Genomic DNA, 25,730 nt, shown 5'->3' on the forward strand with positions numbered 1-25,730 from the left:
ATCTCTCTTCTGTTGACTTTGGCCAAGCCCTGAGTCTTTAAGCAATCAATATTTCTGAATTTGTAGAGCAAACGTTATAGAAATAACAATGAAAAAACACAGAAGAAAACTGAGCAATATCTTAGATGGAAAGAAGGAAGTTATTTCTCCCTCTGTTGAATGCATCTTTGACAAGCTTTTCAAGGAGATTTAAATCTGCAGCTTCAGAGATTTATTGGTGAAGTAAATCTTCCATAGTAAGGAAGATAAGTTTATAAACCCAGATCAGCGTGCTCTGAGACTTCCCCAGGCATAGAGTTTCCTAATCCTTAATTCCTTTTATTGTATGTTCAGATATTTCTTTTCAACTCACGTCTTTCTATGGAATGATTTATCAGAAGGAGGAAACAACCAAATACTCATTTCATGTGTTAATTCCATTGCAATCTATTACTGCAAGTCTTGCTCTTGTGAGCTCAGAGAAACCTTAGGAAAAGAAATTCTGCCATTCATACAAATCTAAGAGGCCTGTGTGGATATTGGAAGCATACCCTTCTCTAGTTGAAGTGAGAAGGCATGCTCTCATATCATCAAAAGACTTTCCATATCTTTACGCTGGTGACAGAATGTGCCAAAACTAAGATCCGGCACAGCCAAATAAATATTTTTAAAAGAATCCAAATTTTCATCAGAGCATATGAGACCCTCCAAATTCAAGCCCCCCCTACTCCAGTTAGATTAGCTTTCTTACCAGATGTCACACAAACCATCTTTATATCTTCTTTTCTTTCTTCCTTCTCCCTGCCTGCTCACTTGGATTTTTTCTTTCTATTTATCTAAAATCTCCTCTGGCCTCCTCAATGCAAATCACTGTTCCTCTTTTCTACATGTGGTAGGAAAAGAGCCCTGAATTTGGATTTGAAAGATACAGGTTTGAATCTTGGCTCTGCCAGTGGCTAGATGTGTACCCTTAGCAAATGGATTTAATCTCTCTGAAGATCCGTTTCCCGATCCAATATTAACTTTCTAAGGTCATTATGAACATTAAGTGAGAATATATATGTGGAAACTATTACCCATATAATGGCCATCTGTCATTATAATATCTATCTGAGCATTTAATCATGTATCATATTTTCGTCTGTTTTAGTTATGTATGTCATCACCCTAAAGAAATAGCGAGTTTTTTGAAGTCAAATACTAGTTTTCTTTATCACTCATAATCTCTAACAAACAAGACTTAATAAATACTTGTTGAATACTACTTAAGTTCTCAAATTTTCTTCATTTTGGCCTCCTTTATTTCTTTCCTCTCCCTCCAACATTTAAAAAAAAAAAAAAAAAAAGAAACAAAAAACCTATCTCAAACACTGCCTGTAACCTGGCATGCTATCTGCACATTCCTTTTACAGATGGTTATTGGGCTTTTAAAATGAACGCAATTCTGTGTTAGGTGAGCATGAATCAGACTCCAGACATTAAGAATCAGTTTAACTAAGAAGACACATAAACAAATAATCATAATAGAGAATTCTCTGCAACAGTAGAATGTAACATGCTGAACTCAAACTGGAAGAGGAAGTCAAAAAAGCCCCACAGAGAAAATGACACGGCATCCTCATCTTATGTCTTTTTTCTAAGAATTTCACCCGGAAGTGACTTCAAAGGTTGAAGATAGAGGAGCCCCTATATTATTAAAATTAAAAGCTTTTCCACTACACCATATTAAAGTGTGAAATAAAATTCATATTTTATGGCAAGACAAGGAAAATTTAAACATAAGAAATTGTCACTCCCTCTGACCTCCTCTCTCCCCATACCGTGCACTGTGTATCTGCATTAGGCATTGACCAGACCTCCCCCATCAGCAGAAATACCTGCTCAACCATAAAGACCAACATACTCCCAGCACCAACAAGATAACTCCTTAAAAGATAACGTTCCTTCTTGATCTTGTAAGGGGCCATGGTGATGCTTAGATATGGACTGTGTAAATTATCAATATGCCATTTAATGTACAGCCCTCTGTCTCAAAAAACTTACACAACTGTGCTTTGACTTCTAACTGGCTCAACAGTTTTCAGAGCTTTCTGAGATGCTCTTCCCCAGTTATAATCCTCAATTTGGCTAGAATAAAATTTTCCATTTCTTTCTTAGATCGGCTGATTAATTTTTTGCCAACAAAAGGGATATGCAAGCAATTACTGGATTTGGTCCAAGAGGGTCACACGGCATCAGAAGAAATAGCAGGTGGGAATAACAAAGCATTGGTTTGGGAACTGATCATACTTGGATTTTGCCATTTAGTGGCTGTATTATTTTGTACATTATCTGTTCTGAGACTCTGCTCGAAAACAAAATTAAATAGTAATATATACTTCAAAGGGCTGTTGGAGGATTAAAGAGCCCATCTTTGCAAAGTACTCAGTGAGGACTTGATAGATGGTAGGTAACATTATTTTATAGACAGAAAAATATTACTTTGCCTATTTCATTTAACATAATCCCTAAGATTTTAATACAGAAAAAACAAAGTAATCATAATTATTAAGATAGAATAAAATAATAATCTTACCTGGCATTTTTCACAGCATTCCCCTACCACACATTGAAAATTTGCTTTGATTTTACATGTTTTTGCATCACAGCAAACGTTGGTACATTCCTAAGAAATACCAGAAACAAATGCAAATGCAAGATTACCTTTTGGTCTCATTTTGGAACAATTCATAATACAATTTATTCATCACACAGACCTTTCTTTGATACAGTCTGAAAATGATTTGGGGGAAAACTAAAAAAAAAAAAAAAAGTTTAACGTTAGAAATACTGAGTTTATCTGAATTCTACTTACATCATTTTTTTATTTGAATATCTTTTCTAGTTCCCCCAATCTCCCATAGTAATACCGAACATGGTCTATTTTTGGTGAAATAGGAGAGAAAACAAAAGAAAGGGACAGTTTTTGAAAATCAAATTCCTCTAAATTGTTACAGAACATAATTAGTTCAGCTCATCAACTTTGTATCTATCCAGCAGTAAACTTAATCTCTAGAGCATGTACTGAAAATCTAAAAATATAGTTTTTTATTCAAGTTTGACATTTAATTCAGCTCTCTGTAAAGCAGTATACTTTGTCTTGTTCTCCCCACCTTGCTTCTGAGAAATTAGGCGTCTGCACAAGGCTTTGGGGAAACTCCTACTTTGGGAACCTCAGACTGAGATATTTACACTTACCAATTTTTAGGGTTAAAACTCTTGCCCTGGGCTTCCCTGGTGGCGCAGTTGTTGAGAGTCCGCCTGCCGATGCAGGGGACATGGGTTCGTGCCCGGGTCCGGGAAGATCCCACATGCCGCGGAGCGGCTGGGCCCGTGAGCCATGGCCGCTGAGCCTGCGTGTCTGGAGCCTGTGCTCCGCAGCGGGAGAGGCCACAACAGTGAGAGGCCCGCGTACCGCAAAAAAAACCCAAAAAACTCTTGCCCTTATTCAAACAAACATCACCTGGGAAAGATTCCTTTTTCTCACAGAAGGGATAAATGTGTAATCCTATTTTGAAGTACTGAAAGGCCAACCCCCTGAGAGCTTGGCCTGGTACTCGCATTAGGTATTAATAAGATGGGGGCAAAGGTCCCATTCAGAATCCTGGCTGCCCTGTCAGGAGGATGGGACCAAGCCAGGCACTTCAAATGGTAAAATGTCCTGAGTCCCAAAGTTGGCCTAACAAATGTCTACAAACAAACACTTACAAAATTACAAGAAGTGTGATTTTTTTAGTGAACTGCACATTGATAGTTTATCTCTCAGCAATTGAAAAACAAAGTAGATCATTTTAGAAAGAACTTGGTGGTACCTCGGGGGTCCCACAGTCACAGTCTTCTCCCATTTCTAACAACTGGTTCCCACAGATTGGGGTGGATATGATATCTGTAGGCAGCGGAACGTTAAAGAGGCAATTGGATAATTTATCTTCCAAGAATTTTTCATAGCGGACACGGCTGCAAGAACTGAAGTCTGTAGGTATATAGAAGCTGTAAAGGTAAGGAAAAAGAAAATGGAATACAGTCACGCTGAGCAGATAGGGGGAAATATCAGACATTGGGTGTGATACACTCAAAACGTGACCCAAAAGATCAAAGGGAAGACACTCACCAACTGCTAAATCATGAGCTCTTATTTTTGCTCCTGAAGTAGCCCACCCGGGCAGGTATAAACACCTCCAGCTTAATGAACAAAGCAAGTATGGTCACATCTTAAAATAGAACATCCAGGCTGCTATTTAATAAACTAAAAATCGTTCTAATTTATCCAGATAATCTAATTCAGCCTTCGGTCGTTTTGGTTTTGAAGTCTTAAACGCACTAAAATTATATTTATTTACATGTTTAAGAATTCATTTTCCTTCAGAGGGATTTCTATTGACAGCCTCTCTTCATTCCACAAGTAACAATGAGGTTAAAAAAGCAGTAGCCGGGCTTCCCTGGTGGTGCAGTGGTTGACAGTCCACCTGCCGATGCAGGGGACACGGGTTCGTGCCCCGGTTCGGGAAGATCCCACATGCCGCGGAGCGGCTGGGCCCGTGAGCCATGGCTGCTGAGCCTGCGCGTCTGGAGCCTGTGCTCCGCAACGGGAGAGGCCACAACAGTGAGAGGCCCACGTAACGAGACAAAAAAAAAAAAAAGCAGTAGCCAAGGGGGTTGCGGGGGAGGGAAGGAATGGGAGTTTGGGATTAGCAGAGGCAAACTATTATACATAAGATGGATAAACAACAAGGTCCTACTGTACAGCACAGGGAACTATATTCAATACCCTGTGACAAACCATAATGGAAAAGAATATGAAAAAGAATATATATGCCTACCTATCTGAGTCACTTTGCTGTACAGAAGAAATTAACACATTGTAAATCAACTATACTTAAAATTAAAAAAAAATTTTAAACTACAGTAATATATGTGAGAGATAGCATAAGCTATGTAACTGGCATGCAACCATAGGCTATCTTGTGGAAGGGCATGGGAGACTAACCCTAGCTTGAATGAGCTGGGAGAGGGAAATACAAAAAGAGGAAATGAACACATAAAAGGGATTGTGGGGTTCTTAAAAATAAAATTCCAGGGCAGTTTTGCCTAAGGTGTGGCAGGAATGTGTAATCTCTTTTCAAAGACTCTCGTCATCTTCCTATGAGAACATTCTTCTTTTTTGAAAAAAAATTTTATTAGAGTATATTTGCTTTACAATGTTGTATTAGTTTCGCATATACAGCAAAGTGAATCAGTTATACATATACATAAATCCACTCTTTTTTAGATTATTTTCCCATATAGGCCATTACAGAGTATTTAATAGAGTTCCTTGTGTGATACAGTAGGTCCTTATTATCTATTTTATATCTAGTAGTGTGTATATGTCAATCCCAGTCTCCCAATTTATCTGCCCCCCCTTTACACCCTGGTAACCATTAGTTTGTTTTCTACATCTGTATCTATTTCTGTTTTGTAGCTAAGTTCATTTGTACCCTTTTTTTAGATTCCACATATAAGTGGTATCATATATTTGTCTTTGTCTGACAGTTCACTCTGTATGACAATCTCTAGGTCCATCCATGTTGCTGCAAATGGCATTATTTCATTCTTTCTTATGGCTGAGTAATATTCCTTTGTATATATGTACCACATCTTCTTTATCCATTCCTCTGTTGATGGACATTTAGGTTGCTTCCATGTCCTGGCTATTGTAAATAATGCTGCAATAAACATTGGGGTTTCATGTATCTTTTCGAATTACGGTTTTCTCTGGATATATGCCCAGGAGTCGGATTATATGGTAACTCTATTTTTAGTTTTTTAAGGAACCTCCATACTGTTCTCCATTGTGGCTGCACCAATTTACATTCCCACCAACAGTATAATAGGTGGGTTCCCTTTTCTCCACACCCTCTCCAGCATTTATTGTTTGTAGATTTTTTGATGATGGCCGTTCTGACCCATGTGAGTTGATACCTCATTGTAGTTTTGATTTACATTTCTCTAATGATTAATGATGTTGAGCATCTTCTCATGTGCTTTTTAGTCATCTGTATGTCTTCTTTGGAAAAATGTCTATTTAGATCTTCTCATTTTTTGATTGGTTTGTTTGTTTTTTTGATATTGAGCTACATGAGCTGTTTGTATATTTTTGGAGATTAATCCCTTGTTGGTTGCTTTGTTTGCATATATTTTCTCCCATTCTGAGGGTTGTCTTTTTGTTTTGTTTATGGTTTCCTTTGCTGTGCAAAACCTTTTAAGTTTAATTAGGTCCCATTTGTTTTCTTTTGTTATTATTTTCATTACTCTAGGAGGTGGATTGAAAAAGATCTTGCTGTGGTTTATGTCAAAGAGTGTTCTGCCTATGTTTTCCTCTCAGTTTTATAGTATCCAGCCTTACCTTTAGGTCTTTAATCCATTTTGAGTTTACTTCTTTTTTTTTTTTTTTTTTGCGGTACATGGGCCTCTCCCGTTGCAGAGCACAGGCTTCGGACGCGCAGGCTCAGCGGCCATGGCTCACGGGCCTAGCCGCTCCGCGGCATGTGGGATCTTCCCAGACCGGGTCACGAACCCGTGTCCCCTGCATCGGCAGGCGGACTCTCAACCACTGCGCCACCAGGGAAGCCCCGTTCTTCTTTAATTACAGTTTTCTTCTAAAACTTCTCCATTACCACCACCCAATCTGAATTCACTGAAAATGTGATAAATGCTAATGATTTTATGAACCCAGATCTTGTGTAGCTAAGATGAGGATAAAGTGACACATCACCCCAAGAGCAAAGAGATAGTATGTTTAAACTATGTCTCAGTTAATGAAAAACATTACACATAGATGAGGTACAAGGTAGTTTGGTACAGATACACATGCATGATTTTGTCCTGATACTGCTATTTAATAATTTGAAAGTTTGAACATGTCATTGAAGATGACAGCCCAGAGTGAATCCAAAACACAGATAAATAGCATCTTCCCAGAAAGGCTCACCTTAGTGCTCTGTCCATCACACATACTGTAGAAGGGCACTTGCAAGCATAGGTGTCATGAAACATTCCGAAGTTATGGCCCATTTCATGGGCCATGGTCCCTGCAGTGCTAAGCATGTTGTGACTGTGGTCCTGAGGATGAGAATAGGGAGACAGATGCTCTGGTTTGCAAACTGAATTATCACTCAGGACATAAGTATTTTCACTGTAGTCAAGTGGAGTAGAGAGTCTGATTTTAGCTTCAGTTTCCTCACCTTACCCACCTCTTCCCCTCTCTCCTCTTCCCTTCTCTCCTGTCTCTCACCCTGACTTTCTCTGCCCTTTTGTCTCTCTGTCTCTGTATCTCTTGCTGTCTCTCCCCCCAACACACACACCCCTTTGGTACTGAATCCCCATCACAAGGCATACAGCCTACTCTCTGTTCTTGTCAATGGGTCCCTATCATGAAAATTTTTGTTATTTCCTGCCATGACGGATAATGACAACCTTTTTTTCAACAATAATAAGAAATTAGAATTTTTAAAAACTGATTTACCTCCCCCCTCACATTTGGATTGTTTTTCAAATTCTTTCCAATTTATCAATATTTGGAGGTCTTTAATGTATTTAGTTCATAGGGATCTAGAAGTGCTCATGGACCTAGAACTTTAGAACCACTGGTACCTTTTTCAAATCTACTACTGCCAAGACTAGACGTCAGTCAACTCCAGACTTCCCTTATGGCATGAAGTTCAGCGAGTAGCCAACTTCATTACCAGATTGTTTCTGATTAAAGGTGTTGGACCAGGACATCCAAGTTATCCAGAAGCAATAAAACAACACTAAAGAATTATTGCTGGTTGTAATTTCCCAGTAGGGATACAGGAATATGCCAGTAACACCCACCCACAGAAAAGTGATTCCCTTATGTACTTCATTTCAAAGAACAAAATAGAGAAGTCCATCAGGCACAGTACAAGGCTGGCAAACAAGGAACACATATGTGAGACAGGAAGTTAATACCTACCACTCACAGTATTGTTTCATCCTGTTGAGGTGAACCTGGTAACCTTACTATCTATTAAGATGGAGAGTCTTCAGTGGGGACAAAAACAAACCAAACAATTTAAGAAAAAAAGAAATGTGTTTAAATAGACACTTTCCAGATTGCCTTATTTGATGAGGTTCCTTCAAATTTAGGGTACCTTCCTTTAAATAATTATTTTCATAACTTAAATGGTTTTTTCTACTGGGATTACCTCCATCCTCTCTTCCCCTTAAATCCAATCCAAGCTCAGGTTCATTTTAATGCAACTTTTCCTGACCACATTACTCTTCATCTACAATCCTCTCCTCTGGATTCCTACTGCAGTTTTAAGTCTGTTGGGTTGACCAGAAAGTTTGTTCAGGTTTTTTCCATAACATCTTATGGATGTTACTATCATATATTATTAACTATTGCTTTAAGTGGGCTAGTTTCTCTTCCAGTTTTATGGTAGGCACTTTCAAGTTTTAAAATACATATTTTACTTCCTCCGTTTATGATAGGAAGCCTATCATAAACCCAGACTCATAAGATATATTGGAGAGATATATACATATTCACTGACGGGAGAAGTGGCAACAACCTATAGCAGAACTGCCGACCTGTTACAGATAGGGCATGAGTTTAACACACACACACACACACACACACACACACACACACACACACACACACAAAACTACAAAAACCTCTACTCCTGACAGAGGGGCAGACAAAAATCCTGAGCCTAGGATCCTATATTGATATCAAGTGAGGTGTTCTGCCAGTGCAGGAGGGCCAGGAAACTCTCTTCCAGGAGTGATCTGCAAAAGTCAGAAAGCAGAGTTTTGCTGCCATTGAAAGGACGCAGGATCACTGAGAAAGCCTAGCTGCTGAGACCCAGGGCCTGATGAAAGCTGAAATTAGACAAAGTCAGATGAGAATTCCCTGACCCCTGTTTCTCATCACCAGATAATAGAAAGCTGGACAGAGCATCCCACCCAAACTTATTGTAGTCAGATTCACAATTTTCTAGAACCAATCCTAGAGTTGAGGTCACAAGGCAACAAAGCTGAAATCTAAGGAAAGACAGGCTGGCACCTAGTAGGAGAGCTGGACGTGAACTTCTGTTTACCTGGGGCAGACACTACCAGATGCCGTAATAACTCATACAAAACATTAAAAACTGATGTGAAGTGAGAGGAGCATCGACATATATACACTACCAAATGTAAAACTGTCACCTAGTGGGAAGCAGCAGCATAGCACAGGGAGATCAGCTCGGTGCTTTGCGATGACCTAGAGGGGTGGGATAGGGAGGGTGGGAGGGAGGCTCAAGAGGGAGGGGATATGGGGACATATGTATGTATGTGGCTGATTCTGTTGTACACTTTGATGTACAACAGAAACTAAAACAGTATTGTGAAGCAGTTATACTCCAATAAAGATCTATTAAAAAAACAAGTGTGGTGGAAACACCAAAAAGAAAACCCCAAAAACTGATTAATGTTGATTGTGGAATAGCAAGAGAATATGCAAAATGTGAGGAATTCAGAAATTAGAGAAATTCCCACCTATTCACAGATTTTTCTCCACATGGTGTCACTAAGTCAGAGTTCTGGGAAATCCTCCATCATGGTATTGACCTGGGGGAGCAGAATAGCAGTAGCAAAGGCATGAAACCCCTTCACAATCCTTCTCCCTTATCCCTGTAATGGAGCAAACGTGACCAGCACCAGGGTGAGCTAAGTGCCTCACTTGGCTTACTCTAGTCCTAGCCCTAACTAAGGTCTTAAACTTCTAAGAGAAGGGCAACAAATCTTGCCACCCTTAACGCACTGGTGAAGTCTCAGTGCAACTGTGAAAAAGAAAAAGAAAGGGAAATAAAAAACCCAAAAGCAAAACACCTCTACCACTGGAGGGGAGGGGCAGAAGGGGCAGGAATGCCTGCTGGGTTTACGTCACTAGAGGTCTCTACCATCTGGCAGTGGAGCAGAATCACTAGAAGGACCCATGCCAGAAACTCAGAGATGCAGGACTTGCCTAAGACTGAGCTTAATGAGAACAAAAGGAAATGCCCTCCTCCCACCAAAAGTCCAACAATCATCCAGTAACAAGTAACAACAACCTATTGATGGGAGATGGATAACAGCTTAAAGAGACTCCCTGTGAGGTGCAGTAAAGCCCTAAAGATGAGTGTGGAACACACAGTGAGAAAAACTCTGGCAAACCATCCTTCATTCTAAACACAAAATAATGTGAAAGGAATTTAACATCTGTGGTGCACTGAGGATGTCCATACCAATCAAAAAATCCCGAACCCGGCTCAACTCCTGCTAGATTGATTCAAATCTTCACACTGAAGTCCTAGAAGAAGGAAAGAAGGGACCATTTCCAGGCCAAAAAAAAAATTATTTACCTCAGACTATTGCCTTTCACGAGATGCCTAACTTTCAACAAAAAGTAATAAGGCATCCCACCCCCGCCAAAAAACAAGAAAAACGATACCTTGCCGATCAACAGAACCAGACTCAGATTATTAGTGCTATCGGAGAGGCACTTTAAAATAACTACGATTAATATGTTAAAAGCTTCAGTGGAAAAGATGAATATCATGTAAGACTGGATGGAAAATTTCAGAAGAGAGTTGGACACCAGAAGAGAGAATCAAATGGAAACACTAGAATTGAAAAAGACAGTAACAGAGATGAATAATGCCTTCCATAGGCTTAACAGTAGATCCGGAATAGCTGAGGAAAGAATCAGTGGATTTAATGTTTCAACAGAAATCACCCAAATGGTAACACGAATTGAAAAAAATGATAAAAAGGAAAAACGAAACAAAATGAAACAAACATGGAGATACAAGTTTTGTGGGGTAATACAGAATGATCATACATATATGTTCAATTACTTATATGTAATTGAAATCCCAGAAAGTAAAAAGGATGAGAATGGAAGAGAAGAAATATTTGAAGACATAATGGCCTAAAATTTTCCAAAATTAATCACAAATACCAAGCCCCAGGACAAAGGAACACTAAGTAGGATAAATCACCTCTCCCCACAAAAACCCCTTAGTTATAACATAATTATAATTATAATCAAATTGAAGAAATTAAGGACAAAGGAAAAATCTTAAAATCAGAAAAAAAAAAACCACCCACACACATTAGAGAGGAACAAAGACAAAGTTTACAGCAGATTTCTCGTTGGGAGCTCCAGCAGACAGTGAGATCACTAAAAGTGCTGAAAGAAAAACACTATCCACCCAGAATTGTCAACCCAGTGAAATATATATACAAGAATGAAAGAGAGATAAGGTCATCTTCTTAAAAAAATGGAAAGAATTCATGGACAGGAGACCTGTCTTATAAGAAATATTTTTAAAAAATTCTTATGGAAGAAAAAATATATTATGCCAGATAGAAATTTTCTCTCTGCAAAGAAAGGAAGAATGTTGGGAATGTAACCAAAATAAGCACCAGTAAAGATAAGATAAACGGCAAACTAATTTTTTCTCATTTTAAATTGCACAGCAAGATGACTTTTAAAGAAAAATTAGTAACAATGTATATTGTATTTATAGTATATGCGAAGTTAAACATTTGATAAAAATAGCACAAAGGATGGAAGGGAGTAATTAGAGGTGTTTCCTTGTAAAGTCCTTATACTATATGTGAACCAGTTAATACCATTTCAAGGTAAAACATACAAGCAGAGATGTATAATAAACCCCAGGGTAACCATTAAAAAGAAACAAATCAATAAAAAGCTAATAATGGAGATAAATGAAATTTTTTTATATACTCAATCCTAAAAAGGCAGAAAAAAATAGAAGAGATGGCATAGGAAACATCTAGCAAAATGAAAGATTTTAATCCAACAATATGAATAATGATATTACATATAAATTATTTAAACATACCAAATAAAAGAGATTGTCAGATTAGATAAAAAATAAAATCCATGTATATACTGTCTAGCAGAAACCTTCTTTAAATGTAAAGAAATACATATGCTAAAAATAAAAGTAAGGAAGAGGTTGTATCAAGTACACTATAGCCACAAAGTATTGGAGTGATTATACTGAATTTGGACAAAGTAGACTTCAGAATAGGAATATCTCAGGGAAATAGAGGGACATAATATGATAAATGGATCAGTTCTCCAACAAGACATGACAACTCTGTGTATTCACTTTACAATAGAGCTTCAAAATACATGAAGTGAAACTTACAGAACTGAAAGAAGAAACAGACACATCTACAGTTCTGCTTGGATACTTAAACACTCTCTCCATAAACGATTCAAAAGAACTGAACACTATAAGTCAACCTGACATAATTGACAATTACAGAACACTCCAACAACAGGACACATTCTTTTTGAAGTTCATATGGGGCAATGACCAAGAACAAACCTCAAAAAAATTTAAAATATCAAAATTCTACAAAGTATATTCCCAGACTATTATGAACTAAATTGTGTCCTGCCCACTGATTCATATGTTGAAGCCCTAACTCCTAACATGTCTGTATTTGGAGATAGAATCGTCAAAGGGATAATTAGGTTAGATGAGGTCATAAGGGTGGGGCCCTAATACAATAAGACTGATGTCCTTATGAGAAGAGGAAGAGACACCAGGGATGAGTGTGCACAGAAAAACGGCCACATGAGGGCACAGCAAAAAGGTGGTCATCATCAAGCCAAGGAGACAGGCCTCAGATACCTTGTCACCTAAAGCTACTGACACCTTGATCTTGGATTTCCAGCCTCCAGAACTGTGAGAAAATAAATGTCTGTTGTTTAAACCACACAGGCGATAGTATTTTGTTATGGCAGCCCTAACAAATGAATACACAGACCATGACAGAATAACAGAATTAAACTAAAAAGTCAATAATGAAAATTATTACAATACACATCTAAATAATACATGAGTCAAAAAGAAATTAAGGGGACTTCCCTGGTGGTGCAGTGGTTAAGAATCCGCCTGCCAATGCAGGGGACACGGGTTCAATCCCTGGTCCAGGAAGATCCCACATATGGTGGAGCAACTAAGCCCGTGTGCCGCAACTACTGAGCCTGAGTGTCACAACTACTGAAGCCCGTGAGCCTAGGGCCTGTGCTCCGCAACAAAGATAAGCCACTGCAATGAGAAGCCCGCGCACCACAGTGAAGAGTAGCCCCTGCTCGCTGCAACTACAGAAAGGCTGCACACAGCAACAAAGACCCAACACAGCCAAAAATAAATAAATAAATGAATAAATAAATTTATTAAAAAGATTAGCAAATATTTTTAACTTAATGAAAATGAAACCACACGTATCCAAAAAACTTGGATGCAGCTAAAGCAGTGCATAGTGGGAAATTTATAGTATTAAATGATTATATGTGAAAAGAAGAAAACCCTCAAATTCACAATCTAAAATTCTTCCTTAAGTAACTAGAAAAAGAGTAACAAATTAAATGCAGAGAATGCAGAAAAAAATCAAGACAAGAGCGGAAATCAATGAAATTGAAACTAGGAAAGCCTCAGTAAAGCACAAACTGTTTCCTTGAGATCAATAAAATTGATATACCTTTGGCCAGACTGATAATGGGGAAAAAAAAAACCCCACAAATTACTAATATCATGAATGATAGAGGGACAATCACTACAAATCCTACAAATATTAAAAGGATAGTAATGGAATATCATCGACAAATATATGCCAACTTAAATGGACAACTTTCCTTGAAGACACAAACTACCAACGCTCACTCAAGGAGAGATAAATAACCTGAGAAGTCCAACATCTATTGAGGAAATTGAAAATGTAGTTTAAAACTTTTCCACAAAAACATGCCAGACCCATATGGTTTTACTAGTGAATTATACCAAACATTTCAGGAAGGAATAATACTAATTTTACTCAAATATTCCAGAACATCGAAGAGTTGGGAGCACATCCTTCACCCTGATACTTGCTCTAATAACAAAACCTGAAAAACACATTACAGGATAAGATAACTACAGACTAATATCCCTCATGAATATGGATGCAAAAAATCCTCAACATATGTTACCATGTTGACTCCAGCAATATATACAAATAATACATTATGACCATGTTGGGTTTATACTGGATATGCAAGATTGATTCAACATTTGAAATTCAGTCACTGTTTTTTACCATGCCAAAGGACCAAAGGAGAAAAACTACATGACCTTCTCAACAGATGCAGCAGAACAGCATTTGACAGGCTTGAGCTGTAGAACCAACAGTTTAAACAAACCTGAACAATGCCAACAGAATGATACGGAGAGCACATTGTAGACATGAAAGCAAGGCCCACAGTTGTTCCAGAAAATTCACTTGCCCTGCGAAAAAGAGAGAAATTGATAAAGCTTATGACTCTAAGTATATTTTCTATAGACAATTCATCCAGAACCCTTACTAATTAACAGAGAAACTCACATTGCGAATCATCACTCAAATATTTCCTTCAGCGAGTTTGCAGAAGGCATTTTTTTAAATACAATGGTTTTCATACCACCTAAATCCAAGCATCTGGGAGTAATCACTTTAATATTTTATATCTCTTATTCATGATTCTTATATTTTTCATTGTGGAATTCATTTCTTGTCAGGAAATAAAGGGGGATTTTTTTTCTAACAAATGTTTTGCTTTATAATATACATATGTATGTATAAATTTATATAAATATATAAATTAAGATGAAACATGTTTCACCTTAATTTATATTCTCCTCATGTATTTTTATATATGTTTACTTTTATTTTAGCACTGTTTTAGCTGTAGCTTGATTTAAGTTTGGGCTCATTCTATAAGTATTTGTGTTATTGAAGCATTTATGCATTTGCAATATTTGTCCTATTGGAGTGACATTTGAACCACTTGCATTTATTTACGTAGATGATATATTTGGTCTTTAGTAATGTTAATTTCTATTTTGGTTTTGTTTCATTTTTTCTTTCAATTTTTAATAATTCCATGTGCTTTTTTTGTTATTATTATTCTGTTATTATTGTCTGTTAAGAATCTGACCCTGGTTTGCCTCTAGAAATTTGCAAGTATGCATCATTTTAAAAATTCCCATAGTAGGTGCATTTACATAAAAAGTTGAACATATATTTTTCCACTTATCAACATAAAGAATGGCAAGTACACATTTTGCCATGAAAAATGAGGAAATTAGAGAACTTCCTGCCACTTTCCATTCCCTATGGAGATTTCAATATCTGTTATTCTGTAATGATATTTTGTATCATACATGATATTTTAAAGATTTATGGTATTTATATTCTCTTTTAAAATTATATTGTGAAATTATTTATACTTAAGTCTACATTTTTGTGGATTTAATTCTTACTACTAGCTCATTTATAAAAAATAAAATCTTCCTCCATTATGGGATTACCTATTTTGGTTTCTCTTTTCAGTGGATATAGTATATTTGGACTCTAAGATTCATACCTGGTTATGCCCAGGTATAGGTATATTTTGTTAATTTGTCAGGTAAATGGTAAGGCTTTCAATTTACACATGAAAGGGCAATTATTTCCTTCCATCCTTATCTTTTTAGTTCTTTTATCTTGTTTATTCTGGTCTATTCAGGAAATCTACTCTTGATATTAGATTACTATTTTTTATCTATACATCTGTCATCTTGTCTATAATTTATATTTCTCTACCCTATTACTTCACAATACTGGATTCAACTACCATTTTAGCTTTGTCCTGGGACCAGTCTGGTAAGAGTTGAATTCCCTTACTACTCACTACCTTCGAGACCCTGGAAAATCACCAAACCACTCCCCAAAATGAGCTATGTCTTGTGGTGGGCCCCTGAGTCTGGAACTCATCTTTCCAAATTAAGGAACTGTGGCAGCTAGCCTTCAGAGATAACCCAATGAGCCAGCCTTGTGGTATTCATATCCTGTGTAGCACCTTCCCTAAAACTGGATAGGTCTATGACTTGTTCTTGACCAACAGAATACACCAGAAGTGATGTGTGATTTCTAAGACTGAGTCATAACAAGCCTTGAAGTTTTCTCCTGGGCCTCTTAGAATGCTTCTTCTGGGGAAAGCTAGTCACCTTGTTAAGATATCCAGAAACCTGAGACTATATTGGAGGAAGTTCAAGTTAGCCACATGAAAAGCTGTATATGCAAAGAGATGACCAACCGGCACCCCAGGCAAGGCACTAGACATATAAATGAAGAAGACTTATTTTAAGTCTGGAAGTTGCGGGCTGATGCATCATGCAGTCATAGATAACCAGCACAGAATATTAATTAATTCTGACAGGACCTAGTCCACTTATTTCCCATGACACCCACTGTTTTCTCAGGTAGTGAAACTCAAGTAATTTTAAGTCACTCTTTGTTGCAATCTGATTCCAGCTGCAAACCATCCGGCAGAACTGTTTTGAGGCATATGCTTAGCAGTCTTGTGTCATTTATAGCTGTTGGATTTATTTCCCCTATTTTTTAAATTAGTCACTAATTAGTCATTTTGTCAGGATGGTAGAAGCATGGGATTAGAATATCATGTTCAATTTTCCTTCAGTCCTAGAAGTTTGTCCTGATTGGTGCGTACAGCTAATCCATTCTTTTAAAACATTGAATCTAAATCCCTCTTGCCATTATCTAAACCCGCCTTTCCTTTCTGTTATACACAATCAAAACAAACAAGCTTGTTATGAATCATTGCTCACTTACTAGCCTCTCTCTTAAAAAAAAAGAAAAAGAAATCGTTGGAACAAAAGTAAGAGCACATGCAACATAAGATCCAAATGAATACTTTTTATACCACAGAACATACAAAGGGGAAAATCTCTACATACGTGATTAACTGAGCAACATCATGACGCTTTCTTCTTAGGAGGACACCCCCCCTCCATTTAGCAAAATTTTCCAAGGTGAGGCTTGCATTGGGGGATATCTTTATCTTATCCTTGTCATTCCAGATTTCCATCCCAATTAAGGCAACATGAGTATTGAGCTTTTTATAAAGCTGTTGAAAGAGAATAAATGGCAAAGTAACAACTCATAATGGTGTTATTATCTTTTAATATTTTCAATGTACTTTAGATTTTGAAACTTATTTACAACAGCACTGTAAAAACCTTCTTTCCAAACGTACTTGTGAAATGGAAGTTACCATCTCTTTTGGCAGACACTAGCATCCCCATTTGTAGGCAAGACAGACACCCTTAGATATTTCAGGTCTATAAACTCCCTTTTTTGGGACAAAGGGTCTATTGAAACAAACTTTTCCTGTTTGCAACCTCAAAAAATATTATAATTTCCTGCTAGTAGTTCATGACTATGACTTTACTATAAATATATTTCCTCAAATGCTATGTAACTTCCTCAGAGTCATAATTTTTCAGAATTAGCAAACCTGACTCGGTGCTGATTTGGACATCAGAAAAGGAACAGGCTACATGAAAAAGTCCTGCATATGTGAGTTACAATAAAGTAAGGGACCTCTAATACTTGAAACTGGACTGAACCAAATCATCTACAACGCATACAGAATAACCTTTAGAAATAACTAGTTAAGCTTATGAGACAATACACTTACTCTAAAGATGAAAACTTAAATTACTACTATAGTTTATAAAACTGCACAGTGTTGGTCAAAGAGTACAAGCTTCTGGTGTTCTGGGGATCTAATGTACAACATGGTGACTACAGTTAATAATACTGTATTCTATGCTTCAAAATTGCTAAGAGAGAAGATCTTTAATGTTCTCATCGCAAAAAAGAAATGGTGGAATCATGTGACGTGATGGAGGTGTTAGCCAACCTATTAGGTGAGCGAACCTAATCATTTTGCAATATATAAGTATATCAGATCAACACAACACCTTAAATTTGCCCAATGTAATATGTCAATTATATCTCAATAAAGCTGGGGAAAAAAACTACACAGTTACAGGCCTTCTCCTGGGGCAACTTTCTGCTGAGAAACCTGAGGAGATATTTTTTCAAAAAAAACAAGAAAACAAGAAAAGTGTTGAGGAATGCAATTATCATCAAAAGCAAAGTAAAAATCTAATCAGATTAAAATCTTGCCTTTGATTTTTTTCCAACTTCCTTATTCCTCTCTTCTTTATCTTACTCACCTGACAAAACTCCAATCCCGGTTAAAACAAACTCTCCCTTCTGTCTCTCCTCCATCAAGCCCCGAACACAGACAGGGGAAAACAAGTGATGTTGGCTGCTTTCACTTAGAAGCCATGACCACTAACCCTCAAGTGGTCTGAACCATCCTCCAGCAAACCTGCTGCATTTCCGAAACCCATTCACTCTCACAACCTTCTATACATTTTTTCATACTTGCTCTTCTTTCTCAAAAATTCTGCCACTTTCTTTTAAATAATCACTTTGAGCAGACGTCCCGGCTGCCAAATTCATCGAAGAGCATAGATGCAACCAGAAGAGAATCTCCACAAGCTCCCACCCCGTCCACCCACTGGTCTACACCTGTTCAAACAACCTGTGCTTCCCCTTCCTCACTATATGAATGAACTGTGAGCCCAAGGCCAACTTCTCCATGCATGCGCTGGACCTGCCATCTCTCCGCAGATCAAAGAGATTCCTCCAAAAATTATTCCATCTTTTTTTCACTGTCAGTGTTTAGCCTTTTGTGCCGTGGTTCTCATTAGCATATAAAGGATGCCTCATCGTGGCGGGACCGGAATTTCTCTTTATGATTCTTCCTCCAATGACTTAGGCCCCATTTCTCTGCTTCCATTTATAACAAAATTTCTGTATTTGCTGTCTCTAATTCCACTTCTTTCATTGTCTCCTGGACTCCCTGGAATCATGCTTTTACACTCCACAGGAACGTGCTTCATCCAGGAGACCAATAACTTCTACTTTGTTAAATCCAGTGGCCAGTTCCTGGTCCTCAGAACATTTCACATCATTGCTCATGTCTTCCTTTGATAGATTTTTGTTTCAAGTAGCTTCTAGAATAACCACCTCTCCTGGATTTCCTCCTATCTCACTGTCTACTCCTTGGTCTCACCTCCACTCTCTCACCTCTTCCCCTCTTACTCCTCCTTAGAGAAGTACTTCGAGTATATATCTTTGTGTCCTCTTCCTACTTATCTACACCCATTCCCTTGGTGATTTTACAAACATTTTCTGCAAAGGTCCAGGTAGAAAATATTTTAGGCTTTGAGGCCATGTGGTCTTGGTTGCAATTACTCACCACCTTTGTTATTGTAGCAGGAAAGCAACCATAAACAATGTAAACAAATGGGCATGACTGTGTTTGAATAAAACTTTATTTTATAAAAAGGCAATAGGCCAGAGTTGGTCCACAGGCTACAGTTTGCTAACCTGTGTCTTATGCCATCTATATGTGCTAAAGTCATAGATTTATATCTATGGACCTGGACCTGCCATCTCTTGCCTTGAACTTCAATCTTGTATCTCCAGCATTTCCACCTAGAAAATTTTATACAAAGAGATATCTCAAAGTTGCTGTGTCCAAAATGGAAATCCTAATCTTTCCTCTGATAGATTTCCATCATCCCCCACCACTGTTCCCCGTTCTTGAAGTTGCTTAGGTCAAAACCCTTGGTGTCACCTGACTCCACTCTTTTTCTTATGCTTTTCATCTTCCACCCACCTCGTAAACCCAGTTGACTCTGTCCAGACATCAGATCTTCTCAATAGGTCTCCCATCACTGCCTTTTCTCAAGCCACCATCTTCTCTTGCCCTGAATTATGACACGATTCCCCTACCTGGTCTTGTTTCTGCCCTTGCTTTCCTTCAGTTTATTTTCAACAGAATGGCCAACGTAATCTTTTAAGAACACAGATCTGAACATGTCACACCTCAGCTCAGGCTTTCCAATGTCTTCCTCATTCATTAAGAATAACAAAGTGCTAAATACCATATGATATCATTTATATGTGGAATCTAAAATATGACATAAATGAACCTATCCACGAAACAGAAACCAACTCACACACATAGAGAACAGACTTGTGGTTGCCAAAGGAGAGGGGGGTGGGAGAGGGAAGGGTTTGGAGTTTGAGATTAGCAGATGAAAACTATTATATATAGGATGGATAAACAACAAGGTCCTACTTATAGCACAGGGAATTACACTCAGTATCCTGTGATAAACCATAATGGAAAAGAATATGAAAAAGAATGTGTATATATATATATATATATATATATATGTGTGTGTGTGTGTGTATAACTGAATCACTTTGCTGTACAGCAGAAATTAACATAACATTGTAAATCAACTATACTTCAATAAAAAAAGAATAGCAAAGTCCTTACGCAGACCCACAGGGCCTTCAGGTTCTGGCCACTGCTACCTTTAGATGTCATCTCCCACCCTAGCCCTGGCTTATTACAACCGGCCACAATGGCCTTCCCCTTATTCCTCAAACAAGGCAATCTAGGTTCTGCCCTCAGGTCCTTTGCTCTGCCTAGGGTCAGACTTCTCTCCCTTCCTTCAAGTCTCTACTCAAATGTTACCCTATTAGAAATGACTTCCCTGTCTAACACAGCACCCAAGATATCTCAATCTTTCTCCTCTCTCTCTCTCTCTCCCTTTCTCTCTCTCTTTTTATGCTTTATTTTTCTTTATAGCACTGATCACCATCTTACATACTCTTTATTTGACTTGTTTGCCTCCTTGAACAAGGATGCTAACTTCCTGAAGGGAAGGATAACTCCTTGAAAAAAAGGATATTTGTCAGTTTTGTCCCCCATTTTATTTCCGTAATCTAGAAAAGTACAACACAAAGTAGGTGCTCAATAAATATGGCCAGTTCTTGGGGCTCTTTAAGAGGAGTCAGCATACTCTTTGTGGTGAAAAGATGAGATATGACCTTGGTCATTGTATCCACCTTCATTTTATTTCTATCCTCAGAGGATTTGCAGGACCACAAGTGACTCAGCCATTTCAACTAAGTAGGTAACCATATGTTCAACTAATAGGAAACTAACAAGATTTAAATAGAAATGATATAAAAATCATTTTTTAAAAGTTTTTAGAAATTAGATAATAAAATCACGTTTAAAGAACCAAATCAACAGTTGTACAATGGAAACAGGAGTGGAAATCTAACCAATCTAAGTTGAAATCTTCTCTCTACCATTTTCTAACTTTGTGATTTTAGGCAAGTTATTTTGCATCTTAGAAACTAATTTCTTAGCTATAAATTACGTTTAATAATATGTTAGCATTGTTCAAGGATTAAATGAGATTAGGTATTGAAAGCTGCTATGTACCAGAGCTTGGCTTATTTTGTTTTTTGGTTGGTTGGTTGGTTTTCCACTTTCTTCCTTAGATTGGTTTTCTATTGGGATTTGTGTGTCAGCATTTTCTTACTGGGTTTTAGAAAAATAAAAACCATGAAACAAAACCACCTCCTATACCTTCATGGACCTGAGAATAGTGTGGTGAGTATGTGAGATACTTCTCTATCATGTAATATTAATATTCAATTAAGTTGCCAAAGTTGTGGTCACCCTTCAAGAACCAGTAAGCAGTATTAGTCTTAGGACTATTGGCTTTTCTTCCCTGCTTCATGAACATTCATAGAAACACCCAATGGCATCACCTAGCAAATTGTTAAAATTACACTTAATAAAATATATCATACCATGTTGATGTAATTGACCATCTCAAACACCCTCTTTCTTATTTCCTCTTGGTCTTGATTGTACTTTTTAAACTACAGACAAAATATAGACATTGATAGAAATGAATATAATTGGAAGGTAAGAAAAAGCAATTTCACTTTATTTTACTTATTATAACTAATGATCAGTTATAAAAGTTAACACTTAAACATTAAAAACAAAGCACTTCCTTATTTCTCTACCTAAATTAAAGCAGTCTGGAAGAAGAGATGATGTTTTGTCCCCTGAAGTACTAGCTCAGTGTAAAGCTCTAAGGAGCTATTGCAGACATATTTTCAGTTAAATACCATAGTTTCCTAAGCTGAGGAGCACTAGTGCAAGGAATAGTCTACTTATTTCGAAAAATATGAGCAGTAAGTGAATTTAGTATAATAAGAGAGGTCAAAATTTTAGGGTCTGAACTAACTTACATTATCATAACACAAAAATTTTCCTTTTGAGAGCACACATGTGGACTTCAGGTTTAGAACAATCAATATATAAAATGCATTCTTATAAAAGAAGATTAACAATGAATATTACCAAAAAATCATCTTTTTCAGAAAATTCTATCCATTAGTTTTTTTTTTATTTACCACTCCCTGATGAGCATAAATTTTAATTTACCAATGATTTAACTACTTAACAGAAGACAAAGTGACAAAGGAATTTAATTGGAAAATAAGTTTGGGGCTCTTAAGACAATAAGAAAGGCGCATTATAGTGCAAAAAAATCAGTTTATGCATATCATATTAGGTGTACATTCCTTAAAAGGTAAGATCATATCAGTCTAATTATATATTTCCTAGGTTCAAAACAATTTGTAAAAAAGAATAGCTCATACTCATTATTTTTAAAAACTTATCCATTATTTAATATCTTGCATAATAAATTTATGTAGTATAGCATTTTAAAAGACACATTTATCTGATATAATTACCTCACCATTATCCAGGACCAAAAAATATTCTATGTATTTATTTTGTTCCCAAGCCTTCTGGTCTTTGGATTTCTATAATAAACATAAAAAAGAAGATTACTAAGACAACATCTTTCTCTGCAAGAGTCATTCTTAAATTTTAAATGAGTAATTTTGTAAGAGTTGGTTGGTCTGGGAATGAAGGAAGACAATATTACCATTTTGACTCTAACTAACCATCCAGAATCATCTATAGACAAGGCTCAGAATGTCAGAGGTAGAAGAGACATTGGTGATATTCTAGTCTGGCCCCTTCATTTTTACCAAAGAGTGTAAAGGATTACACAACTGAGTGCTAAAAATAAAACCAAAGTCTTCATATTTTTTGAACGGTGGACTTTCTCCACTAGCCTGCTGTGAAATAGAGGCACATTAACTTCAGCATCCTCCTAGGGTTTTGTTTTGTTTTGGTTGCCTTTTATTCCTATCCCAGTGAATACACCCTCCTTTACCAATGGTGCAAAGTCCAGAGCCACCGCGGCACCCAGTCTGTCCTTTTCTTCTCAGACAGTGCTTGATCTCCTTCCCATATTCCAAGCCTCCCTATTTTCAGTTTCTTTCTCTCCACAAAATGAAACAAAAACAAAAAACATGTTTCACAGAAGATTTTTTACTGATCTGGGTTCTTGAACTCTTTAATCAGTAGAAATTGGTAAGAGGCCAGATGAGAAATTCAGATAAGGGTTAGATGCATGAAGTAGGCAGCTACTTGTAACCGTCTGGCCTCTAAAGGCAAAGGCTGGAGATATACATTTGATGGTAATTAGTGAACAGTTCCTATTTAAATAAGACATAGCACTGGATGAGATTACCTAGGAAGAATGTGTAGATAAAGTAAAGAGTGGGACCCAGTATTGAGTTACATGAGGCCTCTAATATTTAGTGGTCCATCAGTGGCGGGATAGCAGTGAGAGGAACTGAGAAGAAGTAGCAAAACCAAACAATAAGAAGTCATGAGAGCGAGGTTATTTGCACACAGTTACCAAGGAATTGAGACAGAAAGACTAGAGGCCTGTACCAAGCTAAACCAGGAGATCAACGTTCATAGGAACATATAGCTCAGAGTGATTCTCCTGGACTCTTAGATATCATACCACTGGTAGAATTTAAACCCACAGCAAATTGAATCCAACAGAGATTCTATTTTATTCAAACCTATTCTGTCCGGTGCTTATGCATTCTGAGAACATGTATCAGTAGAAGAGATGATTGGATGTGAAGCGTATCCTAAAGAAAATGAAGGTAATAATGACAAAGTTTTTGTGTATATATTTTATAGTTTCAAACACAAGCAATATTCATTTTCCTTCTGTGACCAGAAGCTGAATTCCAGGTATGAAAGAATATTCTAAGTTCCTGTGGGAAGATCTGATATTTATTTTGCCCACTGCTATATCCCCAGCACCTATGGCGGTACTTTAAGAAAGATTTATTGAATAAATTCATTCATGGAGAAGGCAGGGTATTTTATCTCAAAGCAGTAATAATACTTTACACCTTTGTTGTATGTTGTAGCATCGCGAAAGCTGTCTGCTTCTAGGAGGCCAGCATTATATCGATGCATCTTTTTAACCCTTGCACACAACATGTTGTTAATAATAGTTGATCCTTACACACTCATTAAATAAATCGTCAATGTACAGTAAGGCTTTAATGTCTCTTTAACCTACTAGTTTCAACAATGACTGTAAAGTTTCAGTCAGTTGGAGCTACTAAGACTGGAAACCAGAGCAGCCAGGATGAGATACATGAGAGCACCGCAAATAAGAAATAAAAGTAGGCATACAAGAAGACTGGTGGCCGATGGGGCTGCATTCTGATGAATTTCAGGTACCCATAACATGTCATCCATCCCACAGTTGCTGTTAGTCTTCTGTTCATCAGGATCGTGCTTGAAGAGTGCATGTTCCTGTTCATCCTGATTTGTGGGGCTTAAAGGTTCAATGAAGTACTTTTGATCTCCCTGACTGAAGTAACCCCTGAAAAACACAAGAATCTAAGCTTCCTAAAAATATTCCAGTTCTGAGCACTAAAGACTTGTCGACTTCAAAAAATGACCAATGCCAAAGCATTCCAAGCTCATGGCAGTAAAATATAGTATAACATTATAGCTGAAGAGACGCTTAGAGATTACCTAAACTTATTTTCTCTATGAGGAAATTGGACTAGTTGGGGAGAAGTAACTACTGCAGTCATATAGCTAACCTGTGTCAGAACTGGTGCTAGAATGGAAAATTCCTGACTCTCAGTCAAGTGTCCTTCCGATTCTCATGCCTGGTCTGCTCTAAAGATACACCGACAATAAAAGAGCCTTTGAAGTCTTATAGATAGAGTTAAAATTCTGAGTCTATCACTTATTATCCATGATACCATGGGAAAAAGACTTAAACTCACATAGCCTTAGTTCTCCACCTCTGAAATGGGAATAATAATACCTACCTAATAGTATAGTCGTAAAGATTGAAGGAGATAATACATAAGGCACATAATCAATGAATATTATCAATTTCTTCTCGATTCTCTCTGCTAAAGCCCTGAGCTAAGATTCATTTAACCATGAATTAGGGAGCGAGCACCCATTATTCATTAGACACTGGAGCAAGGGCAGAAGGTAAAAGGAAAAGAGTCGTGGTCTCTCATCTCATGGAGCTTATATTCAAATAAGGAAGATGGATGTGGATCGAATAATCACATTTGATCCACAAATATATACAATTATATGATGTATACGTACTACATGCAATTATGGCAGATAACAGCTAGGAAGAAAAAGTCTGAGAATATATAGCAGGGAGGCTGGACTAAGCATACGTGGAAGTAGAAGAGTGGATTGGGGAAATAAGTTAGGTGATTTATTGCAATAGCCTGCCTAAAGGATCATGGCAGTTTGGACTAGGATGTGGCAGTAGAGAGAGAATGTAGTGAATAATCTCAGGGAATATTTAGAACATATAATCAACAGGGCTTGTTAAATGGATAGAAAATGCGTATTTGAAAGGCAAGAAGTCATCAAGGAACCTAGGTTTCTATATTAGGTGGTTGGTTGACTATATCTTTTATTGAGATAGGAAACACTG

At 37.3% G+C, this 25,730-nt stretch overlaps 1 protein-coding gene across 1 annotated transcript in view; it reads right to left on the reverse strand.

Moving 5' to 3' along the window:
- ADAM28 (ADAM metallopeptidase domain 28) overlaps positions 1-25,730 on the reverse strand; it is a 61,854-nt gene that overhangs the window by 21,053 nt on the left and 15,071 nt on the right. The window contains exons 6-13 of the mRNA XM_033429765.2: positions 24,440-24,632; positions 22,615-22,686; positions 21,655-21,726; positions 16,848-17,017; positions 14,273-14,357; positions 6,989-7,119; positions 3,831-4,008; positions 2,555-2,644 (exon numbers count right to left, since the gene is read on the reverse strand). Of these exons, the coding sequence (XP_033285656.1) occupies positions 2,555-2,644; positions 3,831-4,008; positions 6,989-7,119; positions 14,273-14,357; positions 16,848-17,017; positions 21,655-21,726; positions 22,615-22,686; positions 24,440-24,632 (991 nt within the window). The remainder of the gene's footprint in view (positions 1-2,554; positions 2,645-3,830; positions 4,009-6,988; positions 7,120-14,272; positions 14,358-16,847; positions 17,018-21,654; positions 21,727-22,614; positions 22,687-24,439; positions 24,633-25,730) is intronic.

This window comes from Orcinus orca, chromosome 6 (assembly GCF_937001465.1).
Source record: "Orcinus orca chromosome 6, mOrcOrc1.1, whole genome shotgun sequence".
Taxonomy (NCBI): domain Eukaryota; kingdom Metazoa; phylum Chordata; class Mammalia; order Artiodactyla; family Delphinidae; genus Orcinus; species Orcinus orca.